Below are 26,747 nucleotides of genomic sequence, written 5' to 3'. Positions count from 1 at the left end.
AGGGTATTTACATTTGATGGCAACTATATGAAAACGTAAATCTGCTAGAAGTCACCTGACTTGTTAATGCTCATCAATCCAACCTCCTCCTGCAAAATTCATTTTACAGTATTAGGATACTTACAAAATGATCGCTACCCATCAGCTTTAAGACCACACGACTTTACCACATCCAGTAAATATTTACCAGTGTTTGGCAGGTTGCTGCTGTTGATTTTACCACCCTGAGTGCAAGCGCGTTGGAACACAGGTGGGAGGGATTTACAAGGGACCAAGAGGAGGATTGTATTCAACTCACGACAAACCACCATTTCACCAGTGTTCTGCCTCTGTACTAGGATGTATTTTCAGTGGAAGTGGGATGACGTGCCGCGACAAAACACGAGGAGACGCTGTTCAAAGGTGTTGAAAATCTTCTGCTGTCACAAGTTCCTTACACTTTAGAATAAATAACTCGGAAACAGTGAGAAACAATCGTAGGGTGTCTTGCCGTTTTAAGAGTGAACACAGAGAAATGCACTGTCGCACCATGTTGCCTCGTGTTACTTTGAAAGTTGCTTAGCTGAAGGGTTTCTATACTGTGGCAGGAAGCAGAGACCACGGCTTTTACATAAAACATCAATCAATTTTTTGATTTTTGATACGACATATTGACACAGTGCAACACTCTCAAATTAATTACCAGCCATATTGCTGACATACTAAAATTCTCAAGCCATCTTAGAACCGTATCTGGATAGATCTTTTAGGCTTTACATGCCATGCATACAAATCACCACTTTAGGCTTAAAGATGACTCAGCAGACTGGGGAGTACGCTTGTACTTGCCATTCTGGAAGCTTGACTTCAGCTCATTACCTTTGTTGCATTACATACTTCTCCTTGTTTTTTGTTGTCTGTGTGGAGCCTCTATCTAGCTTCTGGCTGGTGAAGATCACTGTCGATAACAGATGACAACTTTGTCAACAAAGAGGCCATTTAAGGTTTCTAACAGCTCACTTTAATCCAATGAATCTGACTGCCATCATTATCCTTTTATGCCAGCACCGAGCTGTGTGGCCGAACGGGCTGCTTCGCGTTTCCTCCTTTCAAAAATAACCAGTATTTAAAAGCAACACCAACACAAGCTTTCCCCAGTAAATTTCACCAGAAAAATTCTGTGGCTGTGGCTGTGGCTGAATCTTGCCACCCTCTCACCTCCAAAAAATGATTTCTGTGAAGAGAAAAGACAACATTTATTCCAGACCTAGGGTGCCAATGCCTCTAAACAACCACAGTGTGCATGCTGTTTTATAAAAAAGCACACTGCAACAACGGGGAGGCTGAGGTATCACTCATGAAGTGTGCCATCCGCTGACAAAGATGAGTGGCTGTTTTTAGCTGCAGCGAGCTCGTTTGCAAGCTCAACTCGGGGAATTGTGTCGCCTTCTGCCGAGAAGCTTTGTGGCACTCTGGGGACTGAAAATGGGGAGATTGCAACAAGAAAAAGCGACAGTAAGAGATGGAAAGAAAGACAGTGAGAATAGGAGAGAAGAATGTAGGGAAGGAACAGTTTCGGTGGTCTCTGCCTCAACAATAAAAAAAGAACGCTTTACCCAATAATAATCTCTGCTTGTATGTTATGCACATATACCCTGGGATACCTGCATGCTACTGTGAACACAGCAGTGAGGATGATATGTCTCGTCTCCCTGCATAGCAAAAAAGGAAGACAAAGGAGTGAGGTGGGTTGCTTAAGGAAGCAAAGCAGCACAATAAAACAACACAATAAAGCCTAATGAAATACATAACAATACCAAACTCGCATTTTTCTCACTTGTGGTGAAATACTTTCCTACTAGCCTAGCCACGCTACACCCATGTTTCTGATGGCACAAGGGTCTAGGGAAGCTCGACAGGGAGGGAGGCGGGCTAAAAGGTTGTCTATCAAATCCCTCTGCAGCAATTGGGTAGGTATACAACCAATCAACGCAACGAATAGGCTGACGGAGTTCCGAGAGCACCGGCGGATTGTGGCTAAGTCCCGTTAGCTTCCCAACCAGCAGAGCCGCGGAGCCAACTGGTATATTAAGGATTTGCCATATCCCGTCGGCATAAGTCCCAATACGTCTTTCTTCTCAATGAAACACTTCAGTGCCGTCCTTTGTTTATCTTTCAAGTTGAATTTTAGCTTCAAATCTTTAAGGGCTGTGGCCAAAGCCGAGTCGAAAGATAACTGTTTATTGTACGCCGGTTGTTTCTGTCAGAATCGTCACGCCTCTGTTGTCACTTAGTTACGCCCGCCTTCTGACTCTACACTTCATGGTGATTGGTCCGGCCAGTTTTAGGAGAATCCAGTCTCGAGCCTTATGGAGGGTAACTAGACCCACCCTGGCAGAGAATTAAATTTGTTGCCGTGGGTTGTCTAGCGCGGCTAGGCTACTTTCCTACAGTTTCCAGAATGAAATATGAGAGAGTAACCTCCATGACATGTGATGTGGAGGTGTGATGTCCTGCAGATAAGAGAGGGAAGCTTGAGAAGGCTGCCAGTTCAATTCTTTTCTAGAAACGTTGCAGCTAAAAGTCAATCGAAAATGTATTTTTCTGTGCTCAGCAATCGCCACAGAGAAACCAATCAGCAAGGCATTTAACCACAGTGGCCAACACCCTGATGTTTTCCTTGGCATCTTTCAACCTTTATTGGTTTCTGCTGCAGGAGAACAATGTGTGCACCTTCAACATTTGCTTGAAAAGTGGAGTTAAACTGATAAACAGCCAACAAACAAAAAATTAGTCTGACATGGACATATAGGTTCTGTAAAGTGTCTTGAGACAATTTGACCTGTAATTGGCGCTATATAATTAAATTGAGTTGAATGGAATGATCAGAGATGAGTTCTGCAAAGAGCAGCTGTATGTAGGACTCTAAAGAGTTTGTTACATTATCATTACACAAAGTTTGCTAAAACCTTACATGGTCTGCAATTATCTTACCTGGAGAAACAAAAGTAATAAGGCTGGAGAAAATAGAAAACAAACGAGTCATTTATCGATTGCTGTCTTGGAGAGGATTCTGAAAGGAAGGCTATGCTTGCAGTGCTGCTAAAAGTCAGCTTAAAAGCTCACATTTGAAGGGCTCTTTTCACCAATTTGCCATTTTGTTACAGTTGACAAACCTGATACACCAATGGCAGCAGTTTAAAAATCACAAAGCAACACCGGCTCTGCCATCATGGCAACCGCTCGGGTCTCCTGCCCACTGCAGTTTTTTTACATACTGTGCACAAAGTTCTCCAACATTTTCTTTACCTGTGATATTGTAGAAGTAGTTGAAACAGTTGAGGTTCAGGCTGCAGGGCTCTTTGTCGGTCATCTCTGGACACTCTCTGCCAGCACTAGGGGAACGAAGAGTGTATGCCATCCGCACTCGATTGCTGGTTCTCATACAGGGCTAAAACAGAGACTTCAAATTAAAAACTAGAGCCTTTAGAATGTGGAAACGATTAAGCAGAGAGTAATAAGAATTGAAAACATGCGTCCCTGAGCTTGAGTAAGACTAGTAATTGAATAATAAAGGTGCTAACTGTGTGAATTGGCGTGATTATGAATTATTTCAGAGCTTACTGAGTCACAATTCATTTAGGATTTCATATGTCTTCTTATGCTTGTTGCCTGAAAGGATTCATTGTTGAAAAAAATAAAAACAACCCAAAAAACAAAGGTACATTAAATAAGTAAATTTTCCTTCAGATTATGCATCCCAGAATGCGGAATTTGATTTTTCCCTGCAGGAAATGACAGAGTGCTAAAACAAAAATTCTGCTGGAATTATAAACTGCAAGATTCTACACGGTCATTGCTTGTAGTGGTGAGGGTTGGGGGAGAAAATGACAGCTTTTTGAATAACTCCATTGCTGGCAAGATGAATAAAACATGTTAGAGGCCCCGCTGGTGCCACTGCAGACTACATTCGAGACTGGAATTGTGGGAAGTCGGTGCGTCAAGCACTTTGGGAAAGAATGGGGTGTGATTAACAATGGCCAGGGTGCTGCTGTGAGAACAGCAGGTGAAACCGGAGCAGTTAAAGCAGCTTTTTACCACGAATCAGAGGTGTCAGAGACGGAGGAGTTGAACAGGATGTTCTGACACCTTACAAGTTTTTGCAAAAGGAAGAACGAAAATTGCGTATGTGCTGTAGCCTGTAGGTGTGTGCTTTACTTCTGTGATGAAATCAGAGGCTGCTGTCTCTTCATAAAGCTCAAATTTAAAACGTACTCTGTTTAACAGAAAAAGGTCTCAGGCCATAATGTAGAGGGAGGTAAATCATCACATTATACTTGTTATACCATCAACTGGCCACAGAAATGCACATTTACTCTAAATGTCTGGTAGCATTTAGTCTCCTGTCTACTCTGAAAATAGAATTCATTATTTTCACAGTTTGTGGTTATCTGGTAAATCATGCTCACAAATTAGCGATAATATTACTACCTTCAGCTTTATGTTCATCACTATGGAATAAGATTACTGTCAAAAGTATTCATCCACAATTCTAACCATTCGTATTCGTAATGTTAAACATTTGTATGTTAATAAAAAACTTGTACACAAAATTCTGCTGTCATATGCATGAGTTTGATAAATTAAGGGTTAGGATTGTTTTTACGAGTATGAACCTAAAAGTTGTGAGTGCAACTCTAATTTCTACGACTACGAAGTCTTCCCTGTGAGGACGAATTCAAGTTTATGGGTACGAGTAGAAAAATACTGGAATGACGTCACATAGGTCACAGGGGAAGGTAATCGAACACCGATTGCTCCAAACGCGCATGCGCCATTTATAAAGAGTAGACGCCGGGTGGACCCGGTGGACCTACCGGGGCAGGTGACGCCTCACAGGTCAAGTAAATAACACATCCAACTTCTTGTAATTTATTTATTTCATGAAACTGTACTGTTTTAATTGATATACAGTTTATGGACAAAAGACGGTACTGCTTAGCTTGCACGCTAACGAGCCGGGCCGGTGACACATTAGCCTTCTAATGCAAGGAGGCTAATGAGGAGGCTTAATAACAAAACAAACATAATTTGAGATTATGAATCGTGGCAATTGGCGTATGAATCAGCCCATTGTACAGCCTAAATTGCTGTAAATTAAGTCCAGTTTTAGTTCTTTGCAAACTCAGACACGTGCATTAGTTTAGTTTACAATGAATCTGGTGGAGTTCGGTAAAGTTGGAAAGATATTCACAGATTCGGACTTCCGGCATCAATAACTCATGAGATATATGTTGTCAAAACATGAACGATGCCTCTTTCAAATCGTTGTAAGGTAGACAATGTGCTACAAGGCCAATTTTATCAAAAGTCGCTGTATTTCAAGCTACAGAAATAACATTGGCGTCTATGAGCAGCCGGCGGTGCAACGAGTGAACAGGGACCGTCTGCAAATAGCAAAACCGCTGCAACAGCGAAAAGAGACACTACACATTTATTCAATAACTTTACTCTTGTACCCTGTAGAGCCACTAAAATCACTGGAGCCATGAATCGGCTGCGGCTGGTCATACTACAACTCTTTGTTTGGTGCTAAATGAAAAATTGAATTTTAAGGATTTTTTATGATTATTTTATGAGTATTAAAATTCAGTAACTTCACTCTTACACACTGTACAGTCACCAAAATCACTGGAGCCATCAATTGTCTCCTGCTGGTCATACTACAACTCTTTGTTTGGTGCTAAATTAAAAATCTGAATTTTAAGGAATTTTTATGTTTTGTATGATTATTTTATGAGTATTAAAATGGCACTTTTCTTGATGTATGTGGTATATTTTATATAACACACAGGAAAAATGGCATAAGGGCATAATATACTTGTTTGTCCAAACACATAATTCTGTATAGTAATGGAATTTACAATCCTTACCAAAGAGAGTATCAGATAACACCAATATACCAAACAAACTGTTTAGACTGTCACCTCAAGTACTGATGATTGAGAAGAAAGACGATAAGACACTTTATTGCAAAGTTTCAGTGTCAATTGATTCATTTATACCATAATGTTAAATTGAGAGTAATATTTTTCTAGTTAAGGACTGTACAGACAATACTTGGAGGTAATAAACCTGACGGTCTGACCAGCACAGGTCACAGCAAGTACACTATGCCCTTATGCCATTTTCCCTGTGTGTTATATAAAATATACCACATACATGAAGAAAAGTGCCATTTTAATACTCATAAAATAATCATACAAAACATAAAAATTCCTTAAAATTCAGATTTTTGATTTAGCGCCAAAGCAAGAGTTGTAGTATGACCAGCAAGAGCCCATTCATGGCTCCAGTGATTTTGGTGGCTCTATAGTGAAGTTATTGAATATATGTGTAGTGTCTCTTTTCGCTGTTGCAGCGGTTTTGCTATTTGCAGACGGTCCCTGTTCACTCGTCGCACCGCCGGCTGCTCATAGACGCCAATGTTATTTCTGTAGCTTGAAATACAGCGACTTTTGATAAAATTGGCCTTGTAGCACATTGTCTACCTTACAACGATTTGAAAGAGGCATCGTTCATGTTTTGACAACATATATCTCATGAGTTATTGATGCCGGAAGTCCGAATCTGTGAATATCTTTCCAACTTTACCGAACTCCGCCAGATTCATTGTAAACTAAACTAATGCACGTGTCTGAGTTTGCAAAGAACTGAAACTGGACTTAATTTACAGCAATTTAGGCTGTACAATGGGCTGATTCATATGCCAATTGCCACGATCCATAATCTCAAATTATGTTTGTTTTGTTATTAAGCCTCCTCATTAGCCTCCTTGCATTAGAAGGCTAATGTGTCACCGGCCCGGCTCGTTAGCGTGCAAGCTAAGCAGTACCGTCTTTCGTCCATAAACTGTATATCAATTAAAACAGTACAGTTTCATGAAATAAATAAATTACAAGAAGTTGGATGTGTTATTTACTTGACCTGTGAGGCGTCACCTGCCCCGGTAGGTCCACCGGGTCCACCCGGCGTCTACTCTTTATAAATGGCGCATGCGCGTTTGGAGCAATCGGTGTTCGATTACCTTCCCCTGTGACCTATGTGACGTCATTCCAGTAGTTTTCTACTCGTACCCATAAACTTGAATTCGTCCTCACAGGGAAGACTTCGTAGTCGTAGAAATTAGAGTTGCACTCACAACTTTTAGGTTCATACTCGTAAAAACAATCCTAACCCTTAATTTATCAAACTCATGCATATGACAGCAGAATTTTGTGTACAAGTTTTTTATTAACATACAAATGTTTAACATTACGAATACGAATGGTTAGAATTGTGGATGAATACTTTTGACAGTAATCTTATTCCATACATCACAATATCACTTCTGAAATACATGCAGGCGTGTGCGTTTCAAAAAAATCGAAGTTGGAAATCTGCTCCTGACTTGTGAGTCTTTATCATAAATCTTCTTCCGTCCCTGCTGAATGCACAGTGAGTACAGTGTAATATAAGTGATATATAAGCTATTTTTCTCCTGCTTCCCAGTTCATATATCTCTTTTATTCCTCCTTGGTGGACGAGAAATAACCTGTTGACAAAGATCCACACACTGCTCAAAATAATACAGTGTAGCTTCGCTTTGAATTCCTTGAGCTGCAGAGAAAATATTTCTGACATGAAAAAGATATCAAGATAAATCTCAGTGGGCTTCACTGAAGTCTGACGTTCCTGTATCTGCTCTGTGCCAGACAGCTGAGTTGCTGTGTTATGTTCTCAGCTCTCACCAAGCTACAGCGGCTCCAGGGGCCCCAGTCGTTGAGGACGCAGTCTTCAGGGCAGGGCAGCCGGCTCTCCCGGGCCCCCAGGGGCATCTCCTCTGGATCACATAGATAGTCCTCCACAGACTCTGACGGGCCATCTATGGTGTTGAGCATGCACCTTTGGCAGCAGGCAAGAAACACAGAGTTTAACCTTATTTTTGCAATGCTGCAAACACTGTGCTTTAATTGGAGGTAGAGTTGGCAGGTACATGACGCACCTGACATCTTATGTGTTTTTCCCACAGGGGATTGTGTTCCTCGGGGTTAGTAAGGCCAATTTTATGGGAGAAAAAAGGTCTCATCCTTATTTTCACTTTTATTTTATGTTCTATCCAAGCAATTGGATCTATTTCAATAAAGAAGCAGATAAGTTATTATTTTAATGTTTTGTTCATCAAATCCCAGCTCTCCTCAGCAGCCACAGCCAATTTTTTAGGATCTGTACATCCATATTACAGCTTTTCATTGTCAAGATGATAAGATAAAGATGAAACATGACTGCCACTTTTTTCACTGATAATTTCATCTTATCAAAATAGCAGTGACTCAGCTATAGTCATTAAAGTTGTTACTCGCTGTGGCAGTACATCACAATTATGTGCACATGGAAACTTGATCATTACAAGGACTGTACAGGTGATGACATCCCCTGTGTGTGATTATTTGTGTGTGAGGGTTTGAATCCACTGTTGTTGCCAGACTGTGGCTGCGTAGGACCCATGAGTCTAATGTAGTCGAATTACAATGCACATCTTGACATGTGCAGCTGAATTACATCAAACCAGCAAGCCAAGCCAAAACAGCATTTTTATGTTTTTCTAAAACTGGAAATCTGGAAACCTAATTTGAATACAAATTTACATGAGACTTTTCTAAAAGGTGTAGCACTATACTATAATCCAATTGTTGGTTCACCGAACAGGCCAATAGTCTATGAAGTGTATACAATTTAAAAGCCATATTCAATCTCTAAAAGAAAGCAACAAACTGTCAGATCAGGCAAGTTAATTTTGTTTGCTGGGAAAAAAACTTAATTTGATGACATATTTTTGGAGACATTCTTTGTTGACTGATCATAGGAGGACAAGCATTAGATGTAATACTTACAAATGAGTGACATAATAAAGGAAAAACCAAGATCAAGTGTCTTAGGTGTTAGTCGCTACATGACACCAGAACAGCAGCAAAGAAGGGAAAAAACATTATTCTTTCAATTTGTTTTTTGATAACTGTGGTGAAGAGTGCTGTTTAAAACATAAGGCTAAAATCCCCTCAAAGTGTTACTTTGGGTTGCATTCACATCATTTTCCAAACCATAAACCCTTCAGAGGGCCCTTGTGTCCATTGTCCTCCCGAAGGAGGCATCTCCCACCAGGAATAAAATGCCTTATCTTAGGATAACGGTGATGACTTGATTTGCAGTGACTATTCCCTGTAAGAGTGGACCCAACCATGACAGGAAAATGGCACTTCTAGAGCAACAGAATCCTCTGCTGTAGGGGTCAAGGGTTCAAGCTTTTCCTTTAATTTGTCACCTGTCTGTAACTAAATAATGTGAACATATATAGAGGTAGAATGACAGGCATGATGACAAATACCTGACTTTCCTGGTCTGGACACCTTCACCGCAGTTCTCTTTCAAATCCACGTTGCTGACTTTCCACACGCTCCACGGCTCGGCCACCCACACGTACTGATTACAGTCGCTCTGACACGGCACCACTTCATATACCTGAGGACAATATCATCAACACTTTAAGGTGAACTGAGTAGCAAATCAAAGGTAATACAAGTTTAGTTTCTGTTCTTGCTGCCAGAGAAACCTCAATGAGCATGGCTAACGAACGAATATGACAGATTTGGCCATAGAGAAGTATGAGGTCTGCACAGATATATCTTTAAAAATAGTTTGCCTTAGCCATGCAAGTTTGTCTTGTTAAGTTTTGCCTAATACACAGTGATTCTTTTTGGCTCAGCTATCTGAGGTTTAACTCAGCCAACAAGATTATTTCTGCCCCCAGAGAATCTCTGCCTCTGAGAAATGTCTGTATAAATACGACTCCAGCATGCCATGGCATCTTGTTTACTCACAGTGAGGATATTGTGACTGTGTACATTTATCTGTCGGTGACCCACTGACATCAGTGACATTTAACATCTGTGACTACATTAGAAAAAGCTGAGGAAAGCGGCTCTTACCTGGGCCTGTAGGAGTGAGTCATATCCAGCGAGCATTGGGGTGGATTAAAAGGAGACAGATGGATTAATGAGCACAAGCCAACTGTTCATATAGTGCAGAACCTATGATTAATGCAACATTCAAGAGGACATAATCAGTAAAGCCCCTGGCATAAATACCTGTATGAACTGAACAGATATGCACACACTGCCAGGCATAGATCAACACAACCACAATCTGCATCTGCTGATATTCACAGGCTTGGAGAGCATTTCTGCAAATCATGGAGACCTTAAGGAATCAACTAGCACACATTGGGGCATTAATATGTTGGATAGGATCTATTTAGAGCCCGCTTTGCTTTGTGCAGTGCCACTGTTAGGCAAAAAATAAGTGCAGGAATAATGAGGAGGTGGTAAAGGAAAGCTCTGCAGACTTAAGTTTATTGTTCATTAATAATTAATTTCTCTCTCTCTCTAGAGCTGGATGTATAACACGCGTAATAAGTTCAGATATATCGTAGCACAGTTCATAAATATTCCAGAAATAATGGCGAACAGAAAAAAGCTATACTTTTTATTTAAATATCCCTGGTTTTCCAAAAACTCTTGGAGCATGAATGAGTTTCTCCTTCATTGTCTGTACCTGGTTTATGTGGTCCAGTTTGGGACAAGGCCGCCCACCGTTGTACGGCTTCTCTCTAAGCCATTTGGAGCGAACTTTGACTCCACTCCCACAGGATTTGCTGCAGCGTGACCAGTTGGACCATTCACTGAGTTTACAGTCTGAAGGACAAGGGATGATGCAAGCCTCCTCAATATAACCTGAAAGAAGGACAAAAGAGGAGGCGTTTGGCAGGAATAAAGCAAGTTTTCGATTATGGTGGAGGTTCAGGTTGGTAGTTTGTGACCTGTAAGGAAAGACTATCTGAGAGCTGTAAGGTGACTACACAAATCAGAAGAAAAAGTGAACAGTGGTTTGCTACTTTAATGCTGCTTCTATAAATTATTGGACAGCATACTGTAGCTTGCTACTAATTATTTTAGGAGGTGAAAGCGTGCACCAGGAAATAAATTCTGAAGAAATTTGCTTTGAAATAAAACCCTTTGTTCTCTCTGCATCCCACCAGCAGGATCTTGGCCTCAAACGTTGAGAATGACTGCTTTAGAGAAAAATAGCCAAGGTCTTGTTTCTTCAAGCCCTTAAAATAAGCTTGTTTTCCTTATTTAGTATAAAACTACATTTGTCCTAATTCCCAAAGCTTAGTCTTTCTTTTCCATCTAACAAAAGAGCATTAAAGCTTAGGATCTCTTTAAAGGCTAAATGGACAAAATTCCCACCTGTAAACTATTAACCAATACTTTACAAACAAATCTAAATGCATGTATTGATTTTTTTGTCCAGTGGAATGAAAACAGTGTCCACATTCATAGGCCCAGTTTGATAGTTTGTTATATAAAAGTCTAAAAATCTCCTAATGCACTGTCTGAGTCAGGCAGCAAGCTTTATTATTTCAATCCACTTTTCTCCAGCTCACAAGATCACGGCACAATCACTAGGGTGGTGCTTTTTTTTGGGGATCATTTCCCATCCCTGGGCTGTAATTTCATTCATTTTCACTGGTACGCACAGGCCAACTTTTAGTCAAATATGCTGCAAGAGATTATTCTTTTGAACCTTGTTTTTTTGCATGACAACATAAAAACTTAAAGATTTCTTTCACTTGTTCGAAGAAATTCTGTTTAGTAGACAGAACCTCGAACATTTGTAGGCTTATGTAACAGCTCCAGCCTGCAAATCAGTTTAGCCTTTGATTAAGAAAATCGAAGAGGTGAATGAGCCGGGAAAACAGAGTGTCTCACAGGATGCCCAACCATTTCCTATTTCTTATGGGCTCTGTTAGACTGATCTGGTGTTTAGTGAAAGACGTGGTACTCCGCTGATGACAGGTTTGCTGAAAACACACTTCCCACGATTTGAGAAATCCCACACTGGCTAGTCCTCACAGATCAATTCCGTCAATATATAGTGAGTATTTTTTTCACTTTTTTTCAGCTAAGAAAAATCTCACTGTTCTGCTCTTACGTAGCACCACTATGCTTCACACTGACATACTAACATACTGTTACTGAAATAACACAACTTTACAACTTAGGAAAGGTTTCATCGTCCCAGTAATTAGTATTTTCCATTTTCCCCCATAGTTGACTTACCATGATTGGGTCAACCATGACTGACCTGCATTGGTCTTACTAGAATCGTTTGGGAAGTCTTTTTACTGCAGTGCAAATGTTGCTCTGAATGCGGACTTAGCACTGCTCAAGATACTCATGAAGCACACGGACCACTACTGCCAAAAGTAATAGCATCTTGCTCAAAAAACACTTTAGGAAGACGGATTGTTGGAGCTTAAACATGGCGTTTAAACTTGGCTCTGTTGGAGAGGACAGCTGAAGGGTGATCTTGCCGCCCACTCTGCTGGCTCAAAACTGAGCAGTAAGATTCCTTGAAGCTAATATGATTAGAAAATAAAAAAGCCTCTTTAATCCAGTCAAAACTAGAGTCCTGGCAGCACTCTGGCAACAACTAAATACCCAGTGACATAATGATCCTACACACGCACACAGACACAAACTCACATGCAGACACACTTATGGCTGACCTCTTTACAAACTGGTGCCCATGAGTCCAGATCAGCATCTCTGGATCCACACCTTGCTGAGTTAGCATGGCTTCTGAAATAGCTTCATGACCTTTGGTCTCAGTCAAGCGCAGTCATTCTAAATCACTGAAGCTGTCACTTGTAAGTACATTCCAGTACAAATGCTGCAGCACCTCAGCCTTGCAGTTCACTTGTAGTTCAACTTATATAATCTTGTTAAGTGTCTTGCCTCCTCTGGAGGCTTTTGGGTCGAGTCCAGGTAGGAGATCACTCCTGTTGCCTTTACAAGTCAACTTTAACTTGGCACAAGATCCTAGTGTAGTTCCCAAAGCAGTTGTCACTGCTGTAGAAAGCTTACTTAACTGGCTAAATGCCCAATTTCACCTGACAGTGTAAACAGATGTACCACCCATGCTCTTAAACGTCCTAATGATACCTGGGATATGCACTAAACTGTCTAAAGTACAAATTTTGTAGGGACACTCAAAATTTAACAAATGTGACTTGGGTTAAAACTGTACTTTATCATTATGAATAAAGTGCTAACAACAAGGCATTTTGTATTATAAAATAACTGTTACTTTTTTCTAAATATACAAGAAACCACCAGCATTCCAAGCATTTTGGTAGGATCTTTAGTCTTGAAAGGGCTAAACTGATGTAGAAATAAAAGACAACCACACAATGTGTGAATTATAAAAAGTGCCTAAGATGGATCACCTGCTCAGTGATCCCTTTGTAAAATTTTCATCATTTCTCATAATTTCTTGGCATAACAACACCCAAGAAACTTTATTTTGTTGCTCACTAAATTTTTTCCATTTTAGAATGTGTTTTGGTCAGTAAGACGATAAAAAATATGGCTTCTATAGACATGCAGGCTCAAGACCTGCATGGGACCCAACATAAAACAATCAACTTTACACTAATGTGTCCTTCTCACAGTGCTATTTAAGCTTAACTCAATAGATTAAACATTTACATGCAAAAAGATTTATAAATGACATATTTTTTGGCTAACCATTATTGACTATTAGGATGGACTGATGTTTGTAGCACTAACAGTTACACCATTTATTGTGACTATTCAGCCAAGAATAAAATCCGACTGAGTCACCTTATCATTGGTATTTGAGACCATATTTATTCTGCTCTACGGGTGGTAGGCCTGAGAAGCTTGACATGAATTTTTTGGCTCCAGAAATCATCCAACATTACTGCCTGATTTTTGACCTGTTACACCCTCTGCACCACAATCATCTCCAAGGCAGCCTAATCCCTCGGTGTTCTGAAGAATAGGGAAACTACGCTTAGGTAGGAGCAAAGAGGAGAAGGAAAAGGCCAGAGGGACACTTGATGTTCATCATTAACCTTATCAGACATGACCTCAGTCCTCACACCCTGACAGCACAACACTTAGAACATCATAAGCTCAGTTACATGGCACAGGCTCTCAGTGTGTTTTTCCTGTTATTACAAATGTGGGTCGTCATGCACCGACAAATCTGTTCAGTGCAGTATTGTTCAAGTTCACAGGTCTTTAGCAAGATGCTTTCCCTTAAGCTTTACCCTTTGTGGTCTCCCACAGTGAGTGCATTCCCCTCCTCCTTCACCACATCCTGCTAAGATAAGGCAAAGGCCCGTTAGTTAACCCACAATATTCAGACATGGTGAAGGTCAAAGCCTCACAGGTTGTTTATAGTCATAAAGATAATACACGAGTAATGTCAAATATATAGGGCACAGCAGAGGATTTAATACTAGATTTCCCCCTGACAACACCATCACTCCTGTGCACAATTTAATAGTCCTACAGCCATTTAAATATGTTTTTTTGTAATGTGTTGTTACAGTATTTAGCTCCACAGCCATATCCTAGGAAGCAGTCAGATTTTCTGATATCTGATTACTTACATTTACTGTTGAGCCTTTTAGTTGCTTTGTTGAGCAGATACAAATTATTTTCTCATGGTGCCGTTTACTTGGGCAAGGTTGTCTGGCGCATTGGCTGAAAAAATGTCACCAATGCAATACACTCCAACTTCCATCCTTGACTGTGCGACGGTGTTGTTGGGGTACAACACTTCTGCAATCTGTCTCCAAATGAAACCTCTGTCCCTGCGTCCCAACAACTCAATTTTTGTCTCATCCGACCACAGAACTGATGAACAAAAGGCTTATTTATTTTTTCACAGTGAGAAACTCCTTGAACTTATTGGTAAAGCTTTACATTGTGACATCATCTTATTAACTAAGCTCTTTAGCTTTAGACTAGCCTAGCTGCGCTAGACCCAGCTCTGAAGACCCAAGGGTCTAGTTACCCTCGGTAAGCCTCGAGGCTGGATACTACTAAAACTGGCCGGACGACTCACCATGAAGTGTAGAGTCAGAAGGCAGGCGTAACTAAGTGACGACTGAGGCGCGACGATTCTGACAGAAACAACTGGAAACAACTAGCCTAGCCGCGCTAGACAACCCACGGCATCGAATTTAATTCTCTGCTAGGGTCGACAACAAAAACGGCAACAGTCGTTGAGCTCCATTAGCACCGACTCTGAATAATCTTTCTGTTAACATGTCTGTAATATATTTGAGCTTCACCCATTGACTGTATAAATAAGGCTTCACCGAACTCCCGCATCCTCTGATTTCCGGAGCTCTAGGAACTACGTCAGCCTATTAGTTGCACTGATTCAACCCGGTCTCACGGGGATTCGTGAAACTGTCACGTAAGTTTTAGTTTCGGTTTCGTGCGCACCAACACGATTTCGTCATGTTTTTCGTGCCGCTCACCACGAAATGTTTTTCGCTGTGGTAATCACATCTGAAAGTGGTTTATACCGGCGGATTCATGACAATCTAAGCTGTCCATCGGCGTATACTGCTTGTGTGATCGCGTTTGCGGCCGCCGGCCGCCGGACATTCTTGACATTCCTATGCAAATTGGTAAGTGTACCACCGGCTTATGGTTAGGTTATGGTTAGGTTATGGTTAGGGTTATGGTTAGGGTTATGTTTAGGGACGATGTCATGCAAAATATAGCGTTGGATTCGCCACGGTTTTACATTAAAAATATAATATACACATTCTTTTGAAATACGTTCTGAGTGGCACGAAAAGTCCGCCGTTTAAAATACATTGGTGTGCATTTCGTGGTGAGCGGCACGAAAAACATGACGAAATCGTGTTGGTGCACACGAAACCGAAACTAAAACTTACGTGACAGTTTCACGAATCCCCGTGAGATCGGGCTCGCTGATTGGTTGTATACCTACCCAAATGCTGCAGAGTGATTTGAAAGACAACCTTTTAGCCCGCCTCCCTCCCTGCCGAGGGTAACTAGACCCTTGCGTCTTCAGAGCTGGGTCTAGCGCGGCTAGGCTAGCTTTAGACAGGACTTGCAATTGACTAGTAACTAACTACAGAACTATTGCATCAGTTGTTCTCAGTGAAAACTGTGTCAGTTTACACTACTATTGTGATGGCAGACCAACACAATTTTAGTGACTGTCTTGAGTTGATATGTCTTCAAATTCAGTCTCTGCCTTGACTTAGCCTTGATTATATTGAACATGACTATACACCACACAACACCCTGCAATTACTGCTGGGAATGAATAAAACCAGAAATGTGTTATTTGGATGTTTTGCGCTTCTTGTACTGCTGATTATTACATTCCTGCAGTCAAGCTTGACTGAGCATTTACATGGCTAAACCCTCCCCCCCACAAAATCCATATATATTTCGCAAATCCTTTTTTGATATGGTATTCTGTGGTTTAATTTCCAAATTGTTACTTGCTGTGCAAGCTGAGCAAACGCTGAATAACCGTTTATTGAAAACTGTTCAGAGCAGCACTCAAGAAGATTCAGTGTTATCTCCCCCAATATAGAAATACTTACTGCTTCACACAGAGAAATGCGTCAATCTGAGAAGTGAGCAATACCACAAAGCTTGAAACAACATGCACTTTTAATGATAATCCTTTTTTTCTAGTGATATCTGTGGAATAGAGAGATAACTGTGGCACAGCTTGCCTGACTGACATCGTAGCCGAGGGCATTGTGTCAGCCGCAGAGTAGTGGAAAGACCATGCCTCGTCCTCTATCAAGATTACAAGTGATGATGGTTGAGATGGAGAGAATGACTCAGAAAATGAAGCAGGAAGTAGCTGAGAGAATGGGGGAAGAGCAACTGAATGAGGGGCATAAAAGAGAGATTTAATGATATCTTTGAGATTCGTACGTACCAACGTCAAGCCTCACAAATGTGTTTTTGTTTTTCTGTGCACCTCAAGGAACATTTTTTTCCTGAGCTCAAAGATGAATCCATGGATGCACACACAGATACACTTACAAACATTCACATGGGTGTAAAAATACACAGAAGCTGATAAACACACACAACCCTATCCTGACGATGTGCTCTTGTCACACCCACACTCAGATTAACTGACGCACATCTGAATCTGTGACTCACACAAGGAGACTAAAACCATGTTTATATATGCACAACATTGATGTATTCATTTGAACATCTCCCGGATTCTATTTCACAGCAATTTCACAACGAGTTTCTGAGCTCAGATTCTTCGCTTGAAGTATTTTGGATCTAAGATAAGACCTTACAACGAGGAGACAAATGATTCTGACAGGAGTATGCCAGAAAGAGGCCTCCTTATGAGAAATTCGGTATTCAAAATGAGTCGCCAGCTTTCATGGGAGGAGCTTTCATATGTGCACAAACAAAATGTTTCGCTTCAGATGAATATTTAACAGAACAAAAAGTTATTCTTGCATCTGCAGCATTCCAACGTGCTACAGTAAATTTCTCACCTGAAACCAAGAAGTCAAGGCTTGAGATGGAAAAATCCAATTTGCTACATTTTGTACTACATCTTAAAAGCAAAATCCTGTGGGAGCTGCTTCCATCATCAGCAGTGTCACAGGCAGAACTTAAAAGCTCTGTTAATTTAAGTCTTAGTAAAAAAATCTTAGTTAAAAAAAACCCACTATCTCTAGAGCTATGTAGAGAGAGTTTAACAGTAAACATATTTGTACAGAAATTTCTTAGTATGAGTCTTTTAGTTTGGCACGCATGTGTAGTGAATGAGCACAGCCATTTCACTTGCAGAATTCAATTTAAACCTCCACGATTTCTCCCCTAACAAAGGACCACATGTCGTTAGTTCAGCCCATGTGCACAGCGCAGCCTTGTGGGTATAAAGACCCTAGACCAACCAGAGTTGGTGAAGACCCTCAACATCATTAAAGTCTGTCTTTTGTGAAGCCTACAGTTTCCGAGTTAACTAAAATGACATCGGACAGACAGAAAGATTGGCAGAATGCTATACCAGCATTGTCCAACTGTGACCAGCTACTGCTCACACATTTGAGATTGCACAACCTGAATGGGAACATCATAGAAAAATAGCATGCGTAGTGCAAACCCACCTCCCCAAACCATTTAAGCAGCCTTTTGCTGTCAAATCAGACAGGCTGAAGTGATAGCAAATGGCATAGGTGTTTTATAACAGCACATACACAACCATAGTGTGTTATAGAGAATACAGGTTATAAACACATGCTGACGTTATGAAGATCCCTCTTGTCTGTCTTCCAGCCAGTCAGTCACACCAACCCTTTATCCCTTCATAAACAAACACAAACTATAGTATAGTACTATCCAAAGCATCGACTGTCGCACACAAGTATTTTACTCTTTCATTAGTGAGTTGTAGCTAGTTGTAGCAGTACTGACAGACCTTTTTAAGAAAGACAAAACCTAAGTTTATGGTTAGTAAATCAGTGCTTAATGAAAGAGTAACAAGAAGCAGTTGAATTTTTTGTTTGTGCTGTACTGAAGCCCTCCATCTTAAGCTAGTCTGATTCACTGGATGCAGGCTGAAGGTATAAAGTGAAGAAATATAAAACTTAGTGAGCTAAACAATGACACAGAGAGCCAAATTCACAATTACCTGCTTTTTGCCCTATTTTCATGGCCAGATGTCACCCCATCTGCTAGTAAATTAATTAATTAACGAACAAATTCCTCCCATTAACCTCTCCAAATTACAGGAATCCTTACTCTACAGGCCCTATTTTACAACCAGAGTACAGTCTGTGAGTTAGTTTCAAACAGTAGGTTCTACAGCTGAAGCAGAACCGATCACAGCCTATTTTTTTTAATTAATATTTCATAGATTTGTAACGACTAAAGATGGCAAATAAATGCTACGCTGTAATATTTACAGATTTTCTGTTTATTGTTCGGCTGGTCTTTTCAGCTGTGTGTCAGCACTGGAGAATTTTCTAGTTGAAACCATTATTATTCTACTGTAGGGGGAGAAAACGCTACAGTTAGTAACAGTGACATGTGTAAGATAGTGTCTGGGGGGAACTTGCTTTGATGGAACAGGCTTAAAAAAAATCAAACTTTTTTCACAAATGGTGGATGTATGCATTGATACACGCAAAAATGTTCCTGTTAGACAGCAAATGTTGCAAACTCTGTTCTTTGTAGATCTTTACAACCATTCACTGAAACAGCCACACATGTAAAACACACAGCCAATGGCTTGTAACAACATCTGTAGTGGAAGAGTAATTGTTCAGTACATTGTGAAAATGCAGAATCTTGTGCACAGGTGTGTTTCATGTAATCTTTATCACTGAGAGAAAAGGTGTCAGCTAATCACAGTACTGATCACAGGTAACAAAGTCCAGGCCAATGACCATACTGTCCCAAAATTTCAGCAGCACGTCATTAAATGGGCCATCTTTCCATCTGCGGTTAAATCCCCAAATCAAGAGAGAGAGGAATGTTTTACGCACTGAAATCACACCATATACCACACCATTATGAAATGTATCTTACTGATAAAATTTTGTGTGACATTTTTCAATGCTGTGAGAACCACAAACAAAAATCCATGCCCATGCTATTAGAAATGTAGAGCTATTAGGCTTATGGGGAGATATGTCAACATTTAAAACCAAAACCTCCAGCCAATCACCATTACACATTCCTAGAGAGAAGCTCCTTCTTTTTTAAATTTTTGATGAACAAAATTTTTAATAAACAATCAAACTCTGACAGTACACCTTGACAGTCACAAAACACATGCAAAGCTACTCACCATGACTGTTACAACGGGAGGTCTCCACCAGTCTGTTGTCTTGGTCGTAGCACACCATGGCCTGGTAGCGATAACCTTGTCCACACTCCTTGATGTCTCCTTGAACCTTCATTCCCAGGATGCTCTCTGCTTTGCCTCCATCAGGCAGGATGCAGTCTGACCAGTTCCCCACTGGCTGGGCATTGTACTTGTCACAAGGGCAGTACTGCGTCTCGCTCAGAGGATACATTTGTGTGTTCTTGCACTTGTCTTTCTTCTTGCTTCTCCCTAAGGAGTTCAGAAGGACAGAGATGAACAGAATCCACAAGTCTGCTGGCGTCTGCAGATTTCTCTCTCTCTCTCTTAGGTTGAAGTGCCTGAGTTTCATCACAATATACTAAGGCTACTTTCAAGGTCTTGGTTGGGAAAGTGTAGTCAAAGGAAAGAGGGCTAGACTGCACAGGAGTTGCTGTGCCCCCATGCATGTGAGATACATGATGATAGATTACACCGGCAAAACAGTTTCAAGCAGAGTGCACTTTTACTGAAACAGCTTGCTGCTTTATTCCCTCACACATGCCAAGCATCGCTAATCATGTCATTGCAAAGAAATTTGTTTTTCTTGAGGCAGTTTATTTTTAGGAGTTGTGTCCATTGCATATAAGGAGAAATTGCTTTAATGACTGTCTTTGCTTGAATAACATCAGGCATCTTAACCTGCAGTTTTTTGGGATTTCAGACATTTTTAGCCGTGGTCCTGCATCTGGACCACAGCTGGTTGCTGTTAATGGTTTAATTAACATCTGCAAATGTCTGTAAAGGTCACCATGACCAACAGAAAGCAGAAAAGTGTGCATTTTGCTCTACACATTTGATCCACATTTACCACCGTCTTTGGGAAAGCTAAATGTGTGTCTTGGTGCTATTCAGACTGGGCAAAAGATTTACCAAAATAAAGAAGAGATACAGTCGATTCTGTTATAAGTTGAAACTTTAAAGCATTACTAACAACTTTTCCCATATTCAGATGTAGGATTCTGGATAAAACAATACCCACACCCCATCTTTCCAGATTTAAAGTTAAGTGCAGTTAAACTACATCTTGAAAGAGTAATTATACGCATCATATGCCCTTTCTGCTGTTTTACACTTAAATGAATGAGTCAAAACATACTTAACTTTAACATTAGGAGGAAACTTTAATACAAAGAGGAAATAAACACTTCTCAAATCCCCCCCCCACACACACACAGTAAGCTCAAGTGGAATTACCTTAATGCATTACGCCACTGCTGTTTTTATGACATTGATGCAATTCCCCGGGGACATTGAGGGATGGCAAGAGCTAAGGAGTTCTCTCAGATTTTTTGCTTCAATCCCACGGGAACACTTAGCCGGCTAGAGCTATCTGAATAGATTTATGACCTTGTGTGTCACTTTACCACTTGCTTCATGAGGCACTGTCCACCAACGTCGCCCCCTGAATTTATTGCACCTCACCAACATTAAACCACAATGCAGATCAGTTTGTCTGCAAAAAGGTCTGAAGCAATGCATTTTGGAGCGATGCCTCTCTGTGCTTACCTATCAATGCCCTCTTTCTGGTGCGGACCCCCACACAGTCAGCTGTGCAGGACGAGAACTTGGACCAGTTGGTCAGCTGGCAATCATCCTGGCAAGGGAGCTGACAGCGCTGAGTGATGGCGGGCATGGCCTTGGCGAATTTCAGGCACTCGCTGATGTCGGCCTGCGTCCCGTCCAGCTGGCGACAGGACACAGCTGGAGGAATAAGGAAGTCAGGTCAAAGAAAGCCCCATTTGAATATTAAGTATGGTTTTATGTTTTATTGATTCAACACACTGATTGGTAGTCATAACAATTCTATAATTCTTTTGGAACTCGAGTTAAGAAAGCTGTATTTGCACAGAAACGGTATAATCTGGGGACCTTACATTTGTCCAGCACATAAGTTGTATGATAGTCTCGTGCAAATCGGCATCTCAGTGGTTTGGAGTCATTTTTGGTTATTTTTGTGCAATGTTTTTGTTTTTTTCCACCTTTCTTCTGTCTCTGTACGGCTTGAGAATTGTGGCTGCTGCATTGGCAAATATGAAGGAAAGCTTGGAGGATATTTTGGATGCAAATTCAAATGATGGTAAAGTACATGCACGGAACACTTTGCTGTCTTTCAAGAGACTCAATATTTGTGGAGATAATGTCAGGAAAGTTGAGTAAACATGAATTTGTATATGTACTGCATATACACAAGTACACAAGTATAGATGTGTGGGGTCATGTCAAAATCATACAAGGTCCTAAGTATTACTACACTGCGACCCAAATTATTATGAAAGTCAGTTTTTATTAAATATCTTTATCAAATATGTTCCACTGATGAACAAGTGGTATTAATGCAAACCTGATAGGGCAGTTGATTATCCAAAAGCATAAAATATCTGAAGCATTTCAACTTTGAGAAATAACTGGTTAAAATTTAAAATGCAGTGAACCAAGTTATTATGCAGACATATATAAAGGTGAGTATTCTGTGTTCTGGGATCATAAGCACTAACGATGGGAAAGAAGAAGGACCTCAGTAGTAAGGAGAAGGCTTCTATCGTGAAATTTTTGGGAGAGAGGCGGCCAACGATCAAAAATGGCCAGATTATTGGACCGTGACTGTAGGACAATCAAGGCCTTTGTTTCTAATGGTGAAAAAAAAAGAAAAAAACCTGAAGAGGCCCCAAGCAGGAAGCTAACAGCTCGAGATTTTTCAGCTTTAAAGAGAGAAATGGTCAAACAGCCTTTGAGTTCCAGTGCAAGCATCTTTTCTGCTGTTGGTCTAGGTCACACCCCAAAGACATCACGGAATCGTGTTCTGAAAACGCTTGGTAAGGTCCAAAAAGCAAAAACAAGGACTCCACTTAATCAAAAGCACAAGGATAAACGACTTGCTTGGTGTAAGAAGTACATGAAATTGGATTTTGGACAAGTTATCTGGACTGATGAGATGTGTGCCATCCTTGATAGTCCGGACGGTTGGGCTAGAGGTTGGATAGCCGAAGGTGCCGATGCTCCAACCAGGTTGAGGCGTCAGCAAGGTGGTGGAGGTGTGATGATACGGGCAGGCATCATAAAAAAATGAACTCATTAGACCTTTCCGGCTTGCAGAAGGAGGGAAAATGGATTCCGTAAATTACTGCAAATTTCTAGGAGAAAATTTCCTTCCGTGGTTGAAGAAAAAAACAGCTGCTCAGCGCAAGAAAATTATGTTCATGCATGATAATGCTCCAAGCCATGCATCGAAGTTTACTGCTGAATGGCTGGCATCAAAGGGCTACCCAAAGGACAAGGTAATGGACTGGCCAGCATCCTCACCCGATTTAAACTGCATAGAAAATCTGTGGTCGATCCTGAAAAGAAGGGTGTTTGAAAATGGAAAACAGTTCTCATCAAAGGATAAGCTGTGGGAAGCTATTGTAAAAGCTGCAGAAAGCATTACACCTGCTGAAATTAAAATCTTCACATCTTCAATGGACAGCAGGCTCCTTACTCTGATGCAGAAGAAAGGTGGCTACATCTCCAAGTAAAGATACATCCAGATATGCTTATTATTTGACAATTTGTGCTCAGGATAGTCTAACTGACAATATAAAACATATTTGTTAATACAAAAAGATGTTTTATTTTCATATGATGGATGTTTTAGTTTGAAATAAAGATTTGCATAATAATTTGGTTCAATTGAAATTCGAAATGTTATTATATTTTCCATTTGATATCATTTCAGTGTCACATTTTTATGGATAAATTTGTAGAACCAATATAGCAATGTATACTGAAAGAAAGGGTGGGCTAACCCCAATAGTTTCTGCAAAGTAATTAAAAACCTAACTTACATAATAATTTGGGTCGCAGTGTAGTCTCATGACAATAGGCCAAATAAAGATTTTGCAAAAGCAACATTAACTTGGAGTCTAATTTAAAGCTAGATTAATGAAAAAGCTTTGTACTCCACAAATAACCCAATCGTTTGTAGCGTACTCAAAATTTGTTCAACACTGAGCAACTAACAGTATTGGATGTGTGTTTCGTTATATGCAATATTAAGGTTCAGACTGCATACTGGTCTTTTCACTTTTAGCTTAGTACGTTTTACTAATAATCTGATGTATTTGAAATTTGACGTTTAAAATTTTACCTGAAGGAATAGTCTTATATTTTGGAACATTTATTTTGCTAATGAGAGTTTTAAAGAAGTGAATGTGAAACTAAACCCAGCAGCCACTTAGCTTAGGTCAGAATGCTCAAATACCATGAATTAATAGTTCAGCACAGAACCAGCTGTAAGTAAGTGGTCAGTTTTAGCTTGTCCAATTTTAGCTAGCAGTTTTCACCATCCCCATTCTTTACTGTAAGCCAAGCTAACTGGCATTCATTTGTACCTTCATATTATATATTTACTGGTTACAGATATGTTCTAGACTGGTCTTAAATAAATGAGGCCGAGTTCAAATTCCATCAATTCCATCAAGCTTAGTCCAAAATGTTGAACTGATCGTTTAAAAAAAATCTTATTCTAATGTAGTGTTTTTACATGACGGTAATGCTACTATTAAAGTGGCGTTCCAGTAATTTAGTGTTGCACTTCCATAAATAATTTGATGGAGTAATTATCTCGGAGAAGATAAAGCCCTTTCAGAGCGACACCACACATCTCATCACACGACTGTTCGCAGGCCGAGTGCTCTTTGTGACAAGTAAAATGGCTTTGATATGTAAAATCATTGGAGTACCCCTTTAATTAGGAGATCCCAAAACTACTTCTTCTGCTGCTGCACTACATAACTTCAAATAGGGACTTAAGGAGGCCAACGAAAGAGTGGATGAAAAATAGATCAGTGCTGTACAATTCAGATTAGATCTCATGGGGGGTTTAATAACAATTATGAGAAGAGAAGACACAAATGCATCTGTACCTCAATTGGTCTGAAGCCCAGAAGTTAATTTGTTTTGGACTGCATCATTCTTTGTTCTTTCAATAAAGGGTATTACTCGTGTTGCTGCAATATTTCATTTTCTCGTGATGCAGACATTCTGCAGGGCTGTACTTTCACTGAGAAATCAATCTCTAAGCACATTTTTGCTGAACCCCCGTGGGCATTGGTATTGGTTTGAAAAGCCTCCGTCTGTGGTGTGTGAGGTCAGGTCTGTATGTGTGTGTGTGTGTGTGTATGTGTGTTCGTGCACGAGAGAGAGAAAGAACAGCACAATCTCAGCTCTGTGTGTTTAATAGTGCGACTACAGCGTTTTTTCTTTTTCCTCTGTAAGAAAAGAAAACCCGTTGTCCAGGTAAACAACATCATACACTGTCAAAAAACACAGACTAGAAACGACAGTGTGTCTCATTTGGTCTGTGTCAACCACAAAATGATTTCTGCCATTAAACAGCGACAGAGGTGTGAAACCCAGTGCAGGAGGGTCCGGACATCAAGTGCCACATGGTATCAAATCACTGAAAAAGCTGCACAAAATCTGGAACAGTTCAGAAAGTCAAAAGAAGACCTTAAAGCATGTTCATGTATAAACTGAATCTTACGTCCATTAATGCAAGCTAGTGAAGAAGAAACAGAAATATAAGCACTAATAATGGCTTTCCATAGGAGCTGGAACATAATGAAATTGATCATTCTGCGTGACCCCCTGAAATTGGATTTTTATGAAAGCCTCCCAGGACTGTATGGTACAGCCATTCTCTATAAAAACACAAGATGAAATATGCTTTTAAAGAGGGAGAGTCACAACTCCTTTAAAGTACTTTTCACTTATGCGTGAAGACCATATGAAGGGAAGGGTTGCCGCCTGTTATAGGCGAGGTACGGCATCTTCTCCTAAATTTCAACAAGAGACATTCGATTAAAATTGCATGACAAGAGCCTGAGGTGGAAAAAAAAGCCAGAAGTGAAGCAACCCAAACTGTCAAACGAGTCTCAAGAGGCACCTGGTGAGTTGTGAACACATTTCCTTTCCAAACTCTGGAGGATTACAAAAATAAGGATAAAATAAAAATAACCAGAAAAAAAGAGAGAAGCGAGCTGATGTTTATAAGAGTGTCATCTTCAGTTTGTGCCTTGTCTTGTAGGTGGGAGGATTTGATGCGTACTCTAAGTAAATTGGCCTTTCTCTAAACCTTGGCACATCCATCTGCTGCCTCGTGGCTGGGCTCCAGATGCACTGCGATGAGCAAAAATTTAATTTACAGTGATTAGGAATGGGTCGGTGAAGATGCAGGGGTAATTGGGAGATGAAGAGATTTGTTTCCGTACCTCTCGTCTGAAGTCCTGGTCCACAGGTCTCTTGTGCACCAGGAGTGTTTTGTCTGAGAAACCACGGGACCAGCTGGCACTTCCTCCATTTGTGGGTTTTCCATCTAGAATAAATCAGGCCAGAACATCCACGTTATTGCAACAAGATTATTCACTATTATAGCAACATCTTGCACTGCACCATGAGAGATGTGATAAAGCGCACCATGTACAGTTAGGCTGAAGGTTGGTGAAGTAACGGAGACTAATTGCCTTTACTGTACGTAGGGAGTCCCTGAAGTCCCATTTCGAGCTAGCAAACATCCATGAAAAAGCCTGCGTGAGAAAGTGTAATTCATGGCTCAAGGTAAATAAATGGCTGCAGCCAAACCCTCAAAGACAGGATGACTGGACAGCATTTGTCAATGAAATAAACAGTACAGAGAAAGTGACCTTGAGACTGCAGGGAGCTTAAAAAAAAGGGTTTAATCTAAATACAAACACTTCAGATGTTTATATTAGAGTCATTCCATCTCATTTCAACAAATCTGAGGAAATTTTGTTGCATGACCTCCTCTGATCATCTCCAAACTTTTTTTTTAACTATCCCAACATAAGAATAGATTACTTGCAAAGTTTTAACATCATATGATTGCTATTTGCTAAGTTATAAAATAT

The 26,747-nt window shown here is 40.4% G+C and overlaps 1 protein-coding gene across 1 annotated transcript in view; it reads right to left on the bottom strand.

The window, feature by feature from the left end:
• Positions 1-26,747, bottom strand: part of LOC110956001 (thrombospondin type-1 domain-containing protein 7A) — a 196,253-nt gene that overhangs the window by 40,166 nt on the left and 129,340 nt on the right. Inside the window, exons 11-18 of the mRNA XM_022201220.2 lie at positions 26,091-26,194; positions 21,349-21,543; positions 19,786-20,052; positions 10,630-10,808; positions 10,005-10,010; positions 9,404-9,537; positions 7,770-7,923; positions 3,289-3,430 (exon numbers count right to left, since the gene is read on the bottom strand). Coding sequence (XP_022056912.1) covers positions 3,289-3,430; positions 7,770-7,923; positions 9,404-9,537; positions 10,005-10,010; positions 10,630-10,808; positions 19,786-20,052; positions 21,349-21,543; positions 26,091-26,194 — 1,181 coding nt within the window. The remainder of the gene's footprint in view (positions 1-3,288; positions 3,431-7,769; positions 7,924-9,403; positions 9,538-10,004; positions 10,011-10,629; positions 10,809-19,785; positions 20,053-21,348; positions 21,544-26,090; positions 26,195-26,747) is intronic.

Source organism: Acanthochromis polyacanthus, chromosome 12 (assembly GCF_021347895.1).
Source record: "Acanthochromis polyacanthus isolate Apoly-LR-REF ecotype Palm Island chromosome 12, KAUST_Apoly_ChrSc, whole genome shotgun sequence".
Lineage (NCBI taxonomy): Eukaryota > Metazoa > Chordata > Actinopteri > Pomacentridae > Acanthochromis > Acanthochromis polyacanthus.
The sequence above is the reverse complement of the archived record's forward strand: the minus strand, read 5'-3'. Positions and strand labels throughout refer to the sequence as shown.